This window comes from Pocillopora damicornis, chromosome 3 (assembly GCF_964200805.1).
Source record: "Pocillopora damicornis chromosome 3, jaPocDami1.2, whole genome shotgun sequence".
In the NCBI taxonomy this organism is placed as follows: Eukaryota; Metazoa; Cnidaria; class Anthozoa; order Scleractinia; family Pocilloporidae; genus Pocillopora; species Pocillopora damicornis.
Window position 1 is genome coordinate 32,056,088 of NC_142672.1, and position 17,228 is coordinate 32,073,315.

At 37.6% G+C, this 17,228-nt stretch overlaps 3 protein-coding genes across 5 annotated transcripts; 1 reads left to right on the forward strand and 2 right to left on the reverse strand.

Annotated features, from left to right (window-relative positions):
• The first annotated feature begins 267 nt into the window (after window positions 1-267).
• On the forward strand, window positions 268-4,926 carry LOC113666045 (uncharacterized). The gene is made up of 3 exons (XM_089199902.1): window positions 268-385; window positions 3,968-4,149; window positions 4,418-4,926. The coding sequence occupies exons 1-3, from the start codon at window positions 334-336 to the stop codon at window positions 4,658-4,660; spliced, it is 477 nt and encodes a 158-aa protein (XP_089056028.1). The 5' UTR covers window positions 268-333; the 3' UTR covers window positions 4,661-4,926.
• Window positions 4,927-6,305: 1,379 nt separating this feature from the next.
• LOC113666077 (uncharacterized) lies at window positions 6,306-11,182 on the reverse strand. Of its 3 annotated transcripts, none has more exons than XM_089199879.1 (3): window positions 11,075-11,182; window positions 9,461-10,045; window positions 6,306-8,185 (listed from the first exon to the last, which is right to left on the reverse strand). In XM_089199879.1, exon 3 carries the CDS (start codon window positions 8,178-8,180, stop codon window positions 7,302-7,304), a length of 879 nt encoding a protein of 292 aa, XP_089056005.1. In that variant the 5' UTR covers window positions 8,181-8,185; window positions 9,461-10,045; window positions 11,075-11,182; the 3' UTR covers window positions 6,306-7,301. The 3 variants fall into 3 exon arrangements, with proteins under 3 accessions (XP_089056005.1, XP_089056007.1, XP_089056006.1); XM_089199881.1 differs by having other exon boundaries at window positions 9,461-9,560; window positions 11,075-11,111; XM_089199880.1 differs by lacking the exon at window positions 9,461-10,045.
• Window positions 11,183-13,106: 1,924 nt separating this feature from the next.
• Window positions 13,107-16,545, reverse strand: LOC113666051 (C-reactive protein 1.4). Its single transcript, XM_027181804.2, has 4 exons — window positions 16,069-16,545; window positions 15,410-15,485; window positions 14,471-14,690; window positions 13,107-13,722 (listed from the first exon to the last, which is right to left on the reverse strand). Exons 1-4 carry the CDS (start codon window positions 16,459-16,461, stop codon window positions 13,338-13,340), a joined length of 1,074 nt encoding a protein of 357 aa, XP_027037605.2. The 5' UTR covers window positions 16,462-16,545; the 3' UTR covers window positions 13,107-13,337.
• Between the last annotated feature and the right edge of the window lie 683 nt (window positions 16,546-17,228).

The window sequence follows — 17,228 nt, forward strand, 5'->3', positions numbered from 1 at the left end:
ATTTATTGACTCATTAACTTTTCTCTGGCTTTCATTTACCTTGGACAGCGTAATTGCGATCAGTTCTTTATAAAAAGCTGATGTGCAGCTGCATATTAGAATGTAGTACGTTTAATGCATTTTATCATGTGGCAGGAATTTGAGGCAGGTTGTTATTGCCAAATATCGCATTTATGAAGTTTGGCTTGGCCCGAAACAAACCTTAGCCAATAATGTCTCATTTCACGACAGTATTTAGTTATGAATTATTGAACTATGCTAATATGAATTCAGTACCTAACGAAAAACAACTATTCCCTGTAGGCAGCCGTCGGCTAATTTACAGCGCTCAACATGAATTTTTTCTTGATTTGTGTTCTGTCTGTAACAGCTTCTTTACCTTGTGGTAGGTATTTTTTGTTATGTGCTTTGTTTTAATCAATATTTGTTTTGATTTGAGTTATTTTGCTGCAGTTTTCTGTCAAGTTACGTCTACGCTAAATCGACCTGATAGCAAAACCAGCCCTTAGAATTGCAAACTTTAAAATATCTTCTTATCATTTTACATTTTATTGGAGATAGTCGTTTTGGCTGTTCCTAACCCCATCTATCATGATGAGTGCTACGGAAATCTTGAAAAAAAAAAAAAAAACACTGGAATGAGCTTAGCACTATGATTTGTATGGCTGCGCACGATTTAAAGTTAATAGCAGGGAATAGATATGTCTCGAATATATCCTTTTTCTATATGTGTCTATTATTTGTCGAATGTCACTAATGTTAAGAATCATGATTTATGGAAAGCTTATTAAGTAAAAAAGAAGGGCAGGGGAGAAATCTTGGCGGCAATAACAAATTTTCGCTTAAGATTACTACGCCTTCAGTTATAATTATCATACATGGTCGGTTTGGGAATCTAACTCTGTTGATGTTTAATGTATTTTTCATGATTGAGCTTACAAAAAAGAGATACAAAACGATTAATAATAATCATTACATGTAAACTATAACCTGTTTAAACGAAAAGCACAGTTTCAGCGTTAAGTATTTTGTGGTCCAGTACTTTTTTAAGTTTATGGTCAACTACCGCCTTGAAGCCATCTCAAGATATGAGCAAAATAATACATCCAGCCGATTATAAACTTCCCTGAATAAAGGTCCCCGTTTATCTCTTCTTGTTTTGAGAGATAGGAACTGTGCTGTGAATTCGGCATTAAAATTAAATTCTCTTTAGACGAAATCATTCTATAATTTTTGTGCTAGGTAAAATTTAAATGTTTAGTTCGTTTGACATGCAAATCTTGTATCTCTTACAAGTGCTTACCGAATGAAAACCACACCTAAATCTTATTACCTGATCAAGGTGTCAGACAGAACAAAAGCATTTACATAACAATGATGATTTAACGAAGTTGATGCATCTCGGGATTAACATGTCAACAAAGAACGTTTTGGGGTTTGGTGATCATCAAAAGGACTAATTGGTGTTAGGTACGCAACTATTTTCAGAAGACAGTCTTTGCCTCTTTCTGTGTCTTGCTGTTTGGTTCGTTTGATAGGACAGTGCTAAGTAACTTAAGAGTAAACTTGTGCAAGTATGTTAGGCAGGCTTTGTCAGTCAAAAGCTACAACTCTTGCCCCTCCACAACATTTATTTTATATGAAACAGTCAGCTCTTGGGCTTTGTCCAAACCACACGTATGTACAGTAAATGCTCTGATACTATGCAAATGGTATATAATAGCATCATTCATTCGGGCTTGGAAGCGTTTCAGTACAAAAAAGGCTTGTATTTCAAAACAGGCAGTGGCGCGTAATGCACCTGTCAATTGAAACCCCCACCCCCCCCACCCCGGGGAAGTATGGGGCATTAGCCTTGGAGTAGAAAAAAAGTGTGATAATGCCCCATATATAGGGGCCCTGTTTTCTTTCTAAACCCCAAGTAAAGTGAAAAAATTCCCCCACCCCTGGGACAAACCATGTTAAATAATGTCCCAACCAACCTTCAGACCCTGCTCTGAGTGCTGCATGCCCCACACAGCCACTCTCCCTCTGGCACGTTCTCCTTAGTTAGTCCCGCACAGGAAAAGTGAAACCATTTGATTTTGCAATTTTTCCCGTCGCACCCAATCATGTCCTCTGTCATATTTGGCTTTCCACAGATGCATAAGATGTCATGATCATCTGATGATTCTGCATCTTTAGAATATTTACTTCATCTTTATCGATTTCAAAACTATAATAAATAACTCTTGAGCTCTCAGTTTAATTAGAAAAAAATATAAATCAACACAATACCTTAATGTCGTCCATCTTGAATCCGCCTAAAGCACATGGGTGCGACTCACTCGCCTCAGTCCTCGCTCGTCCACGAATGTCAAAACCTTACTAATCCCCCACCCCACGGGCAAAACTGATGCAACAAAAAACAACAAATCCCCCACCCCCTCGGACACAAAAAAGTGCCAAAACCCGTAGTTACCCCCATCAATGCCCCATACTTCCCCGGGGTGGGGGGGGTGGGGGTTTCAATTGACAGGTGCATTAGTCATTGCTTTCTGAAGACTTTTCTACAATGATACTTAAAAAATAAAGAAAATATTCGCTAATTGCTCATTTCGCGGCGAGGGATTATCCTAACAGTCAAGGGTTTCAACAAAATCATCTCTTTGTTATAAAGCAGGTGTAACAAAAAGTGTCATTTTTCAGCATATTTTCGCAAAGAAACCAGTGAACTTATTTTTTACCGCGCACCATTCCTTTAAGAAGCTCATAAAGCTTGCGGTGTAAAGAATAAAGCATCTTTTAATATAATAATGACAACAAGTTTAAGAAGTGACTCATGATAGCTTTCGTATTCAAAGGAAAAGATATAAAAGTGTATGAATTCAATTGTCCGCCGGCGCCGTCGTCGTTTGCAGTTCGTTTTGTTGCTGCCTAGTCTTGTTTTTATTTCAGACTCTGTAAACTCCAATCATCTTCTCAATAACAAGTTTTTCGAAAGGAATCATTTGTGATAAGGCACCACTACCTTTGCGCTCTTGATTGTAGTTTGTGGTAACAACACACTGCTAACAATGAACTTACTAACGAGCCACGGCTTCTTTTGTGAATCAGACCCAAAGGAAGATCCAACACGTACCAAAAAAGGATACAAAAGATGGCGGCTTCTGTGTGGTTACTGAATAACACTTGGCTCGCAACAAAAAAGCACAAAACAAAATGCCAGCGATTTATCTTGAAAAGTACCGCATTGTATGGCAATCCAGTTGTTTGAGACCACAAGAATGTTAAGGAGCCTCACCGTTTTCGATTGCATTTCCAAACACAGAATTTGGTGTGCAACTTTTTTTCCCGCTGGTATTGAACACGCAGCAAATCAGGGTAAAATTTCCGCACAGCCCCATACTATTGTAAAACAAATCTGTTTTCCCAATGGCAATCTATTTTTTTTGTCATTCTTTCCTCTATCCAAGAACTGAATGCATAATGTAGTATGGGGCTGTGCGGAAATTTTACCCAAATCAAGCCAGGTGTTTGAATAAGTTCTTCAACTGCGTATTAGCGTCACCTTGGACTGTTGTTTTTGCAGTGTGTTTTTACTGATAATTTATTTTAAGAAATTCATTTTTAAATCTTGCACATTTGATAAACCAGAATCATTTTATGGTAATTTGCATGTTGTTAAAGAAATATTAATAGGTTTATCAAATAAACTCTTTCTTCGAGTGTGTGATTATGACAGTCAGGAATTGGCTTTTTTGTTCCAAATTGTTTTATCATGATGCCTGTTCTAAGCAGACCACAAATGAAGCGAACACCAACAGATAACCCGACTTTTGCCGACTCTTCATTCAGCCCACACTTTCCTATTTCTGTATTTAGCGGACACCGTAAAAGCTTTTAAGTAGAGATTTGAAAAAAATTTGAAAACAAAACCGCGTTTCATATATGAAGTAATAATATTTCCTGTGAATTGAAATTTCAGCTCTTGGAATAAAGTGTCTCAGCTGCAAGTTTGGCGGACTTAAGTCTATGTGTGATTCAGTGTCAAATAGTTCCTATACTAACTGTACGGGAGTTCTTGACGCATGCGTGACCACCGGAATGACGGTCAAGTTTAAACTTGGCATGGAAAAGCAGGCGTATACTATGACATGCGGGCAAATGGTAGGTTGAGTATAACTCTGGGAGTTCTTCAGACGGTTAGTCTTTCGGTCGGTCTGGTTAATTGACAGTGAATCAGTTAGTTTGGCCGGCTAGACATTTTTCACTCATTCAGTTAGTCAGTCAAAAAGTTAAAAAATCTGCCAGTCAGTTCGTTACCTAGTCAGTCAGTCACTTAGCCCAACAGTCATCAAGAAGCCAGCCAGCCAGTTAATTATACCTTCCCTCCGTCCTATTCAGATTTTAAATCACCTTGCTTTTCTCTTTACAGACCCTTTGTTCCAAACTTGAAACGGAGAACTGTGGTCCTGAAGGCGTAAGAAAGTATGTTGACAAGATTCCAGGAGTTAAAGTGACCAAGTGTGGAGTAGCCTGCTGCCAGACAGACATGTGCAACAACAAAGACCTTGTTAAACCAAAACCATTGCCGCCAGTGGCCTTGGCTGCTTTTACGAGCGCCTCTCTTGTGGCCAGCTGTATCTCGCTTTTGTTGGGATTTGCTCTGATGGTGTAATCTCACTTACCTAACGCAGTTTTTGACACGAAGATTTTCAGTCAAAAGCTGTAGAAAGTAGCAAGCTTTTTTTATTCCACTTTTTCATATATTATTTTGATTGTAAGGACAGAACTCATTGATATTTCAAGGAAAAAGGTTTAAGTAACATTTCTCATTTCATAGGAAAGATGTAAAGATTTTTTCCCGCTTCGTGGTTAAAATCTTCTTTCCGTTCATAATTGTTCTTGTATCCAACGCTTAATAAATGTAACACCTTTACTGTACAGTTTCTCTTACATGTTAGTGCATGCATAACGTTTGGAATTATTATTCTTTGTAGAAGATCTTAAGAAAGATACCGAAGCCACAATGCATGATTCCGGCAGCGCGTTTTGACTTGAAACCATTCAAATCCTGAGGAAGCCCTTAGTAGGATAAAAAAAAAGCCTGGTACGGACTAAAAGATTCTAAGCAAATACCATGGAATAATAACTTTTATCGTTAACATCTGCTTGAAAACCTCTGCAATCAGTGTCTACACTATCAAACAAATTGTGGCTCTGTCCAAACTGTAGAGTTTTCACGAAGCGTGAGGCTGGGTAACCAAATCGTCAGTAAAGGGTAAATTCAGAATCATCAACTGACTCGCCGTTTACACAACCAATGAAACCGAATCGTTTTGAAAACGCTCCTTTTTTGAAAGCTGGTTTTCAGAACGACCCGGTTCTGATAACGAACTCGACCGGCGCCGTGTAAACGAAAGGCGTGCCTGCATCGAAACCGATGCGGTTACAAATGAAACCGCCTCCGTGTAAACGGTGCCTGAGTAGATGACGTAAATTGGACACCGTAAAAAGTTTCAAAGCTGACGTTTCGAGAGTAAACCCTTCGTCAGAGCGAATGGAAGATTTGTGGGTTCCTCCATTCTCTCTGACGAAGGGCTAACGCTCGAAATGTCAGCTTTGAAACTCTCGACGGTGTTCAATTTACGTTGTCAACTTGGTTTATAATACCAAATAACGAGATCATTACTTGTTTAATTGTGGGATGGGTGGGTTAGTGAGATAGTTCTACATTATAATCTAGACAGGTCATCGTTCCTTCAGTTGCACCCAAATTTTGTTTAGTCTAACAAACTTCTCAACAACCTCGACAGTATTCTTTTCGCAAAGTAACTCGTCATCAAATTCTTGTGCGCCAAAATGTTTCTGAAAACGAAGACAATATTCGATTTCTGATGAGTCACTAGCTTGAAAATACTCAAAACGGAGGGCTCTAGGGCAGAAATTAATTTTAAGACTGAAGACGACTGACTGTGCGTATTGTTCTGGAATACAAAGCAGTCGGTTTTGTTTATCCTGTTTCATCTTGTCGTTAGCACTGCTTGTTCGATTTTCTAAGAATAGAAGTGCCGTTCTCAGGGTTTATTTGCGTAATTATATTATCTGCAAAGAAAAGTTTCAAATCTTGGTGCGCGCGTGCATGTGACAAGCTTCATATATCAAGACGGATTCCCTCGCGCGCTCGTGCTTGAAGTAAAAGTCCTTCATGAAGTATAATAAGCATTTCATTGTAACGTCAAAGTTTCGTTCGTTTCGAGATTTGCTTTTGTGTGGTTAAAAAAGAGAGGGAAATAATCTCGAGATGATTGAAATGCGATTCGTTTTTATTTGTAGCAGGCTGTTCTGCCTTGTTTTACTGGTTGCTTCTCCTGCTGAGGGACCAGGTAAGAAAAGTGTTTTCCGCGAAGTACAGTTCGGGAAGAATAAAACTAAATCTCATCGGTTAAGTCACTGAATGCGGGTTAATTTGAACTGAGCTGCGAACGATTTCATTTACTGGCGATTTAAATTCTAAAATCCATTTAGAGAACAAGTCATTGGTTAATTTGCAAATCAACATTGCTTCCCAAGTTGTCTTTTTTTCTGATTTTATCCCTGTCACCCAAGGAATGCAAGAGTGTCCGAGATTTCGAGAATCCATAACGGAGAGTATCCAGTCCTTCTCGATTGCTTTGGCAGTCTTAAATTAGTTAGTTTAGTTGTACGGGATAAAAAATTCTAATTTTGGTCAAGAAAATGCCGAGAACTTTTTCGGCGCCGCCTCAGTACTACTGAGTAGCTGGTGACGTTATGAGAAATAGCATTCATAAACATGAGCATGCGCCCTGATGCGCGGATATTAACAAATCGTTTTCAGTCAACAACAGTTTCAAACGGTTTCAACTTGTGTAAAGCAAAAACTACACTTAAAAAGTTTCCTAGGCAAGCACTGTTGTAAAGAAACTTCAATTCTGTAAACTACTCAAACACACTTCCCTAAAAGGAAATTTACTTTTGTCTACTGAGTAAACTTGTAATAATGGATTAGGCAGAATTCATTTAAAACTTTACGTGCAAAACCTAAAAGTAATGCGCCACTCTTTTTTGTAAACCGTTATAAAAAGTGACTCGTTTTTTGTCATTCATATCATGCAGGAATTTTCGTACTACTAGCTTATGGATCACACAGGTGACTAACTGGACACTAGACTGCATCTTGGACGTAGAAATTAGTAAAATACAGGATAAGTACGATTGGGGAATGAACTAAACTCAGAATACTAAAATTATGACACGCTTTAAAGGAAAAAAATCTGAACATCCTTAAAAAAGGCAAGTCACGAATCATTAAGAAAAGACTTCTGAATGTGTCCTGGAAGTTGAGTGAGGAAGTTGTTTGGTATTTTGACGTAAAGCTGAGTTTTACAATCGTACATAGCGCCTCGGCCTAAATACCCGTACTCTATCTCCAGATAAGCTTTGAGGTCGTTCATACCAGTAACTTCCAGCCCTTCAAAAGAGTAGGTTTTTATAGGGAAAAATATTGATTTTGGGAAGGCTTTCTTTTTGTAATCGTAGACACCCGGTAAATTCCAGTTGACACAGAAGCATTTCGGATCATCGGGATGTTCGCTAAGAGTAAAAACATCCACATGTGCCAGACCTATATCAAAATGTTCATCGGTCTCGAATCCAAACTGTCTGAAAAGCTTTCTAGTGGCAATGAATTTTATACGTTTCCCTCCGACTCCGCAAAATGGAATCTCCTTTCCTCCTCCATCAAACCAGCCTCGCTTGCGAAGGGAACATTCATCTGACATTAAAACATCACCGTCTTTCAATGCCGGAAATTTATCAATATTGCGGACAACGTTTGAGAAATCAGTTTCAAGAATAGCCACATCTATATCGCCATCGTGTTTGATAATTTTTCCACCTTCACGATAAACAGCTAGGGCTGTACCACCATAAATAAAGTAACTGACGTTTACCCTATTAAAGTAGTCTGCAACAAGTTTCATCAGATGGACTCTCAGTGGTTTAAAACTTTCATTTTCTTTCAGCTTTTGTTGAAAGTTGTCGGCGCGACAACTTCCCCACATATCAAGACTGAGGTGTTCTGCTGATTCTTCTTCTTGGAAAATGACATCCAGACCCAGTCTATCTGAGATATTCATGCCAGAATCCTCTGAGGAGGCCTGGTCTGGCATAGACATGCTTCCTGTAAAAAAAAAAATTACGAACAAATGAGCCGAATTTCTGAAAATTTGGCAAAAATAACCAATATTACTTCTAAAAGGGGGAAAAGGGGGAGATGTGGTGGCGTATTGGTTAGTGCCCTGGACTCTGGGACAAGAGGACTAGGTTCGAGTCTCGGCTGGGTTCATTGTGTTGTGTTCTTAGGCATAATACTTTACTTTCACAGTTCCTCTTCCAGCCCGGGAGTGTCATGAGTATTGATGCATTGTCAGGGAAGCCTTACAAAATGCTGGGGAGGGGGGGTAAGGTGACCTTTTGATGTACTGGCATTCTCTCCAAGGATGGGAGAGTGGCAATAATCCTACTATAGTCGCTTCATGCTAAGGAAACTGGGTTAAGCTCCAGCTGGATGGGCCACTTAGCTCACTAAGCTCATATATAGACTTTACCCCCCCTTCTTTCCTTTTTTTTGTACTTTTGAAAATAAGATACCCAGAAGGCCAATCAATTGTCTATACTTTGCTTCCATACTATTTCAGAATTGATTGATTAATTGAATCTATGGAAAATGAATTTCTGAAAAAAAGAAACATTTTCTCAGTTATCATACAGCTATGAATAAATATAGTTTACACACATCCCAACCTCGAAATTAAGTTTTCTTCAATATTCCTTGACTAGGCATTGTTAAGAAAGACAGTCAGTTCATAAATCAATCATGCAATGGTAATGAATGTTACAGTTGATCAGAGATTATTATCATGTGTTCATGCTTTCATAATTCAACTGCAAAATAATAGCATGATACTGAAATGGAATTCACATCATGCAAGTTGTCGCATACCCAGGAAATCTCATCTGCTCAGTTTACCCTCTAATTATCTCTTTTTGTGTTTTAACTTACCAGAAATTGTAGGTTAAAATATGTCAAGTGAATATATACCAAGTGAAATATACCAACGGAGAAAAACTCTTTACGCAGGGGTAGTTATAAAATTAACCCAGTGGCTGTCATCAGTGATGAGTGGGGAATCCCATAGTCTAACCACTCTCCAGGGGCAGGTTGATTGAGGCATTTAGCATAAAATCCAGGATTAAAATAGTGGAATAGAGAAATAGAGGAAGTAGAATGCTCAAAATGTTAGCTTTAGAAACTTTTAACTGTGGCCAACTTACATCAGCAACTTATGCAACAGTGAAGATTGCTTTCAAATTCATTTCCTTAACCTGCAGTTCACATATATGATTTTTATATATTTACATTCATTTATCATCAACTTAGTTGATAAAACCAAACCTTATCTTTCATATTGCATCTTTCCACCCAGGAGAATAAATCTGTTCTTGTCAAATACCAGGAAAACCTCAAAAAATGAGGGGGAGGAGGGCTGGTGTACCTACAATGGATTAGAATCCCATCCAAGGGGAGGGACAAGCTTCAGCAAGGTGAGCAACTCAGCTCAATTGCCGACTTAATCTAACTTTTACCATTACAGAGTCTACCCTATATTTTGAAAACCTATCAAAGACAGAGTCAAGTCAAAATTTACTGCACACTGTTTACAAAGAAGTAAAATGAAGATATCAAAAAGTAGCCACAATACAACTTTTGTTTGGGGAAAAAATATCAAACTAAATTACAAGAATACCTAATGGTGTACAGTGTTTGAGTTGGTCATTGTCATATGGTAAGGAAAAGTACAATTCATAAAAGAGAAACAAAATGACTATGACAGATTTCAGGTTTAAAACATGCTTTCAGGACATGCCACTTTAGTTATCAATGTTGCTGAATTAGCACATAGTACATCTTGTTTTGTTGAAACCAAGCACACATCTATTTTCCATATAAAAATCAAGCCCAGTTTTTTCTTGGGAGGAACTGTCAAATAACAATTTAAGAAGATTTAAGAAAGCAGATTACTTCAAAACTAATTTTTGAATTGAGAGTGCTTATAAGCAAATGCAAACTTTCAAGAATAGAGTAAGTAAAATGCTACTAGATCTCTAATGAAGAAAATCATGAAATTTCTTTAACTCTGTTGGAAATAAGAGGAAGAGAACCAGTTATGGCTGACTGATTGAATCACCTTACAAGAGGATTGGAGCAAGACAGCTAGCTCAAAGCAGGTAAATAACTGTAATTTGAACATTCTAGCTAGCAACAGTCCAAACAGTTTGAAAGCTTCCATTTAACTTATGTCCAGGGAAAGTCTCTATGAGAATCCTTAGACTTGCACAAGAGCAAATGTACATGTACTTGCCAAGTTTCCTAATTCAAATTGAAGTCTGAACATAAGCCTGAACATTACCAACATGTAACATTTATAAATATGTCACTATAAATTCCGGCAAAATGACACCATATGACCACAAGCTGGAGTTCAGTTCCTCAAACGGAAACACACCGTTGTGTTATCATCCACTAGACTAACAACAAGAATACTGGAAGTCCGAGTTATACTCTGAAAATTGTGGTGTATGTTTTTGATCAATATTTTCGATCTGCCAGTATTTGACACACGTGATGGTTGTGACATGGCAGAGATGAGAACACACCTAGAATGAGTATGATTGTGACTCAAATCCAAACTTGTTGGCCAAGTCTTCAAAGCATGGTCGACATGGATTCTAATTGCCTAAGTCCATGGCAGCTCGATATGAATTAGTACTTATCGTATTTAGAAAAAACAACCCCTGTTTCAGGAAAGCATTGTGGAACAAAGGCAATCCGCGGAAAAATAAAATCTAGTGGATTTTCACGAACCACACGCACGAGTATAAACCTCTCCAAATTTAGCACACAACACACGACTATTCCAACGATATTTGCTGTCTCTTTCGATTCTGCATCATGGATATTTTACATGACTCTCCGTGCTTACAGTTATAGTTTAAGGTAAAATTTTACCTGGTAAAATTCAGATTTTCCGCGATCAGCGCTTTTAGAATCCTGCTAACGCTCCAGTATACACTATAAACAGCAGCGTGGATGCAAATGAGTTTAGGGATTGCATAGATGAGCCCGCGTTCTTCGTGAAACTGATACCGGTTTCCCTATCAAAAGGTATTCCGATAAATAGGCTTAAAATACACAGAATACCGTATTTACCCGTGTATAATACGCGCCCATGTATCATACGCATCCCGATTTTTGACCAAATTTTTCATAAACAAAAGTTTTCGGAGCAAAAAAAAACGTTAATTCTTCCTACAACTGACGTTTTGCAGTGGTAAGTTTCGTTACCATTTCGAATTTCTTATCGCTTATGATTACAGTAATACGGTACGATCGTAATGTTTATCTCGTCAGCTGTTTCTTAAATACTCTACTAAATTTATTTATGGATCGAAATTGAAAATGTTTCATCAGTAGATTATTTAACTCAAGCCAATAAAGACCAATTACTACATGGCTTTTGTTACTTTCTTTCTCGTGTTTTTAACGTATGCAAATTAGGACGTACTTGAAAAACAATAGAAACCGTGTATAATACGCACCGCGATTTTGATGGTTATTTTCGTAGAAAGAAAGTGCGCATTATACATGGGTAAATACGGTACTTGCCTTCTTTTATTTAGTTGAGGTTCTTTCATTTATCATTATTTGCAGCCATTTTGGCAAAAGAACGTCTTCCATCATCATATCGGCAGGTTCTTTACAGCTTTCAAGGAAAGTTCTGCGAACGATTTCCGCGCTTACCGGAAGACAAGGAGAAAGCATTTGAGAACAAGAGCCCATTTCTTCTTTATTGGTGCATGGGATGAATGTCATACCTTTCACGTGCTTTTAAATCAATTCTTGTTGCTTGCTACTAAGATACATGCTTTTGAGAACTTTGATTTGTGACTTAACCGACCCCGAATTAGAAATTAAGTCCTCCTGCCCAACGCTTGAGCAAGGATATGATAATAAGGATGTGATAATAAGGATGTGATAATAAGGATATGATGATAAGGATATGATGATAAGGATATGATAATAAGTATATGATAATAAGGATATGATAATAAGTATATGATAATAAGGATATGATAATAAGGATATGATAATAAGGATATGATAATAAGGATATGATAATAAGGATATGATGATAAGGATATGATAATAAGGATATGATAATAAGGATGTGATAATAAGGATATGATAATAAGGATGTGATAATAAGGATATGATAATAAGGATATGATAATAAGGATGTGATAATAAGGATGTGATAATAAGGATATGATAATAAGGATGTGATAATAAGGATGTGATAATAAGGATATGATAATAATGATGTGATAATAAGGATGTGATAATAAGGATGTGATAATAAGTATATGATAATAAGGATGTGATAATAAGGATGTGATAATAAGGATGTGATAATAATGATGTGATAATAAGGATGTGATAATAAGGATGTGATAATAAGGATGTGATAATAAGGATGTGATAATAATGATGTGATAATAAGGATGTGATAATAAGGATGTGATAATAAGGATGTGATAATAATGATGTGATAATAAGGATGTGATAATAAGGATGTGATAATAAGGATGTGATAATAAGGATGTGATAATAAGGATGTGATAATAAGGATGTGATAATAAGGATGTGATAATAAGGATGTGATAATAATGATGTGATAATAATGATGTGATAATAAGGATGTGATAATAAGGATGTGATAATAAGGATGTGATAATAAGGATGTGATAATAAGGATGTGATAATAAGGATGAGATAATAAGGATGTGATAATAAGGATGTGATAAAAAGGATATGATAATAAGAATATGATAATAAGGATATGATAATAAGGATGTGATAATAAGGATATGATAATAAGGATATGATAATAAGGAGATAAGAAGGAAGAAAAGCCGGAAGGGCTAGCAACAAAAACCGCCCCCGTCCCTCTTAGCTCAAGGTCTGGATCCGCCATTGAACATGATGGTGATCTGCTTGAATGTAATCTTTTGACTGTTGCCTTCAAAATTTCTAAATGTCAAATGTACCCTCCTTCAAGAATTTATTTTTTTTAACCCAATGCATGTTTAATCCTCTAATTTTCTAGAAAAACGATCGCTCTTTTTGTCACAATTACTTTTTAGTGTCTTCCTCGCCAAAGCTATCTATGGCATAACTACAAAATACAATCCAGGCATAGACTGCATGAAGCTCACTTCGCACAAGAAGAAGGCTTTGAAATTTTCACGTTGCCGTTTATCTGAACAGATTGAAAATCAGGCCACGAAACCACGTCTCCCCGTCCTCTAAAGCACCACTTGGAAATCTTTAAGACTTTTATGGCAGGCAAAGTGCGGCTCCAAATGTTAAAATTAGCCAGTTCGCCAATAAATGGCACGTTTTTGAAAGTTTTGTCAGATTTTTGTTCTTGACCGAGCACGAATGTTCCTCCAGGGGGAATAACATAACCGACTTTAAAACGGCTTCTATTTGATACCACAACACCATCCTTGAAAAACGACCACGCCCCATCAGAGTTGTCCCATATGGTGCAGGTGTGATGCCATTTCCCATCGTTTACTGTCGCCATAATTTTCCTACGGAAAAAGAGGTTGGAATTGACAAGTGAATTACACTTAAAAGCCTCATGCTATTTGTAAGAATGGCCGGCCACAGTGGGCTTCACAAAGCTGTCACTTTAAAATAAATTCGCATGGTATTGGGGAAAACTTCAAGTCGAAATTGAGTGCCTTTCACTCTTATTTTCTTTCATGGACAATAATGACAAGGTAACAAGTGAAATACATGGAGAATGATTCAATCACTGCAGGGCAACCAACAAAATAAACTTCCAGTGAAAATACAAATCCTTCGTTTTTGTTTGATAATGAATTTGTTTTCCTTCGCAGTTGCAATTTGTCTATGATGATGGCGTCCTTGGTGTAAATATCTACTTTTGTTACTGTTGTAAACAGCTCTTCTTCTTTTGTTAGTTTTTGTTTTTACTTTGTTTTACTGTTTTTTTTACTGCAAAGGACTAAATATAAGATTGATAAAACAAATGTCAACATTTATAACATTTTGTCACCGGAAAATGTAATTACTTTACAATGTAACGCACTTTTGTTTTTCATAGAAGCGTAACATTTCATAACGACCACAGAAGGTGATCTTAACTATAAAGTGAAGGCTTCGTATTTTGCTCAGAGGTGTGGTCTGTGACAGTGTGTTAGTGCTTTAGTGCTTTCGTGTTAACATGCATCCCGTCGATCAGTCTGTCCTTTTTTCCCTTCATCCATCAATCCATCAAGTCGCAACAGCTCGGTCGTTTGAGTAATTTCTTACCTTGAATTTCCTCCCACAGTAAGCGACAAACTTTTCCTGTCGACGACTTGCAACATTAACTCTATGATTCCTTTGGAACTCAGGTAACTAAAGATGGTCAGACGATCTCTTGTCGCGTTAAGCCAGAAGCAGAAACTCATCTGTGACAAATGGACCATCGGGCCCTGCTTCTGAACGTAGTTATCAGTTGTACCAACAGATGGAAAAGAAAAACTGAAATCTGGAATCGGATAGGGAAATGAGACATAACAGCCCTTCTTCCATCATTCCCGTGTGTCTGTCTGTCTGTCTGTCTGCTTTTCGTTCTGACGAAGGGATTATGCTCGAAACATCAGCTCAGAAACTCTTTACTGTGGCTAATTTACAACATCAACTTAGTTGATGAAACCAAATTATCTTGTCTGTCTGTCTATCTGCTTAACCACCCTTTTTCCACGTTCATCGTTCCTTTTTTCCTCTGCCTTTACTGTTCGTCTGTCGATCTGCAATTCTGTTATCTGTCTGTACGTCTGTTTGTTAAATATTCTTAATAATTTTTATATGTAAAAAATATTTACTAGAAGCAAGACAAAGGAAATGGAATATTGGAATCATAGCGTTAGTCAATCCGCTATTTGTAATAATATTCTTGATGAAAAGGCAGAAGAGATAAGAGAGACGAAGACAACGTGCTCAGTGGAAAAATGGCTTCGGGGCGTGGATAGACAGGAGTTTCTTCAGTGGAGAGAAAAGGCGGCTAATCCTAGACATAAACAGATAGAAAAAAATGTTCCACGGCAACCCTAGGAAAGAACCTTGCGAAAAATCCGGCTCTCAGAGACGCCATTGGGGTTCATGCTTGAATAAAGGGTAACTTGAGCCAAAATTTTGACCTATTTAAGTGGTTGATTGACTACGGATCTATCCATTTATCAATTTTTGGTGTAATTTCAATTCTACCTTTGACATATAAGAACCTACTCCTGTTTCCATCCTCACTGTCTGTGCTTGATGACGGATCACAGATATTAGTATCCTAAAAAAAAAATTCCAGAATCAGTGATTAGATCTGTCAGATCTGTCAGTACACAACTTTGCCCCATTCAAACAGAAAAGTAAATCCGTATCACTTATTTCAATCAAATGAAGCCTTTTTTCTTTAAGTAGACAGTAGCATTGTGAAACAGTGGTTGAATTCGATATGCTTTCCGGGTCACCTCTGAAAAGACCTATGAGCTTTTTATACAGAACTGATTTTTTGCCAATGAGAATTTTTTCATGAACGAAGCAAGTATATATTTTGCTCAACTCGCCGCAAGGGTCTCAGATTTGGTTCCAGTCCTTCACTTATGAGAAGGCAACATCCTTCTATAACTCCCAGTATGCTTCAGAATTGCTGTCTGAATTTTGTAACAATATCTGCAAGTTCTCAAAGCTTGCCAAATTTGAACAAAAACTTGACAATTTCTTTCGACTCAAGTGACGTTTTTGATGTATTCACAGATATCAGGTATCTTTGGTTGACATCTGTGACCTGAAGTTTTATAAGGGCTCTAAAATCACTCCCGGTCAAGTTCTCCAAAACGTCCTCAAATACGATGGAAAATGAATAACCTTACCTTTTTCGAGGTTAACTGCTGAAAGATCGCTCCTTTCAAGTACATCAGAGAGCTTTTTTGGTCGCATAAACTCTCTATTCCACAACTCAGCATTTCACAGACTCCAAGATCGTCCGAGGAACGATCGAAATTGTAGGAAACACAAATCGGATCGTTGTGACATTTTATGATGCAGTTCAACCAGTCTGTGTCACTTAAAGAGCGATACACATGCCTAGATCCTACACGGGGCACCAATATACGATTAGAAAACGTTGCTGGATAAAAAGCTAGTGTTGCGCCTAAAAATTCAGTAGTGGAAAAGAACCAAATGTAAAGGATTATTTCTGTAATAATAACACTGCTAAAGCATCGACCCCCGCGCTGTGCACGTGAGAAAAGCACAAAATACATTATGAAGTGCCTCTTGTAAGATAAAGAAATTGCCAACGAAGCTCTTCCGATCTTGAGTTGCACAATCACTCTTCACAGTTGAGCATTTTAGTAATGTGAGGTTCCCCCTAAGCTGCCCAACTCACCTGTCAGATGTTTTTGTTCCTGTCATCATTAGAGTAAATTACTTTCGCATTAAACGTCAAGGAAATGGAAAATGCTTTGAAAAAGAGACAAACATCTGTGTAAACGCGCTTTTGTTTAACTGAAGAAAAAAAAACTGTTTTCTATTCGAAGCTAAAAAACGACTGAATTAAAGCCTGGCTTTTTCAATCCCCTAATTTTGACCCGATACTAATGTTTTCGACGACAAAACAGAACACTATTGATAACACTTTCCTATGAATTATTCGATTGGTCGATACTTCGGCACTTTTTCGTTCTCCTTATTAAAAATACCCTCTTACGTAAATCTCTGAAGCCAAAGTATTTTTCGGGAACACTCCTTGTCGCTTGATCACGTTTTATGATGTAGAAGCCATCCAACAATTTTGATACTTTTTCAACCAAAAACTAAAATTCCTTTTTTTATTGCTACACAGTTTGTATGGCCTCTTCATTTGATATACATATCAAAGGGAGGGGGCGAGACAGGATACGGTGGAACTGATTCTTGATTAGTCTATGCTCGAGGTCACTGAGGGTCGGTGTATATTCGTGTCGGAGAGGGAGGTGAGGAAAGGAGACGTCTCGGGACTGATGTTATTCGATTGTTTTTCGACAGGTTG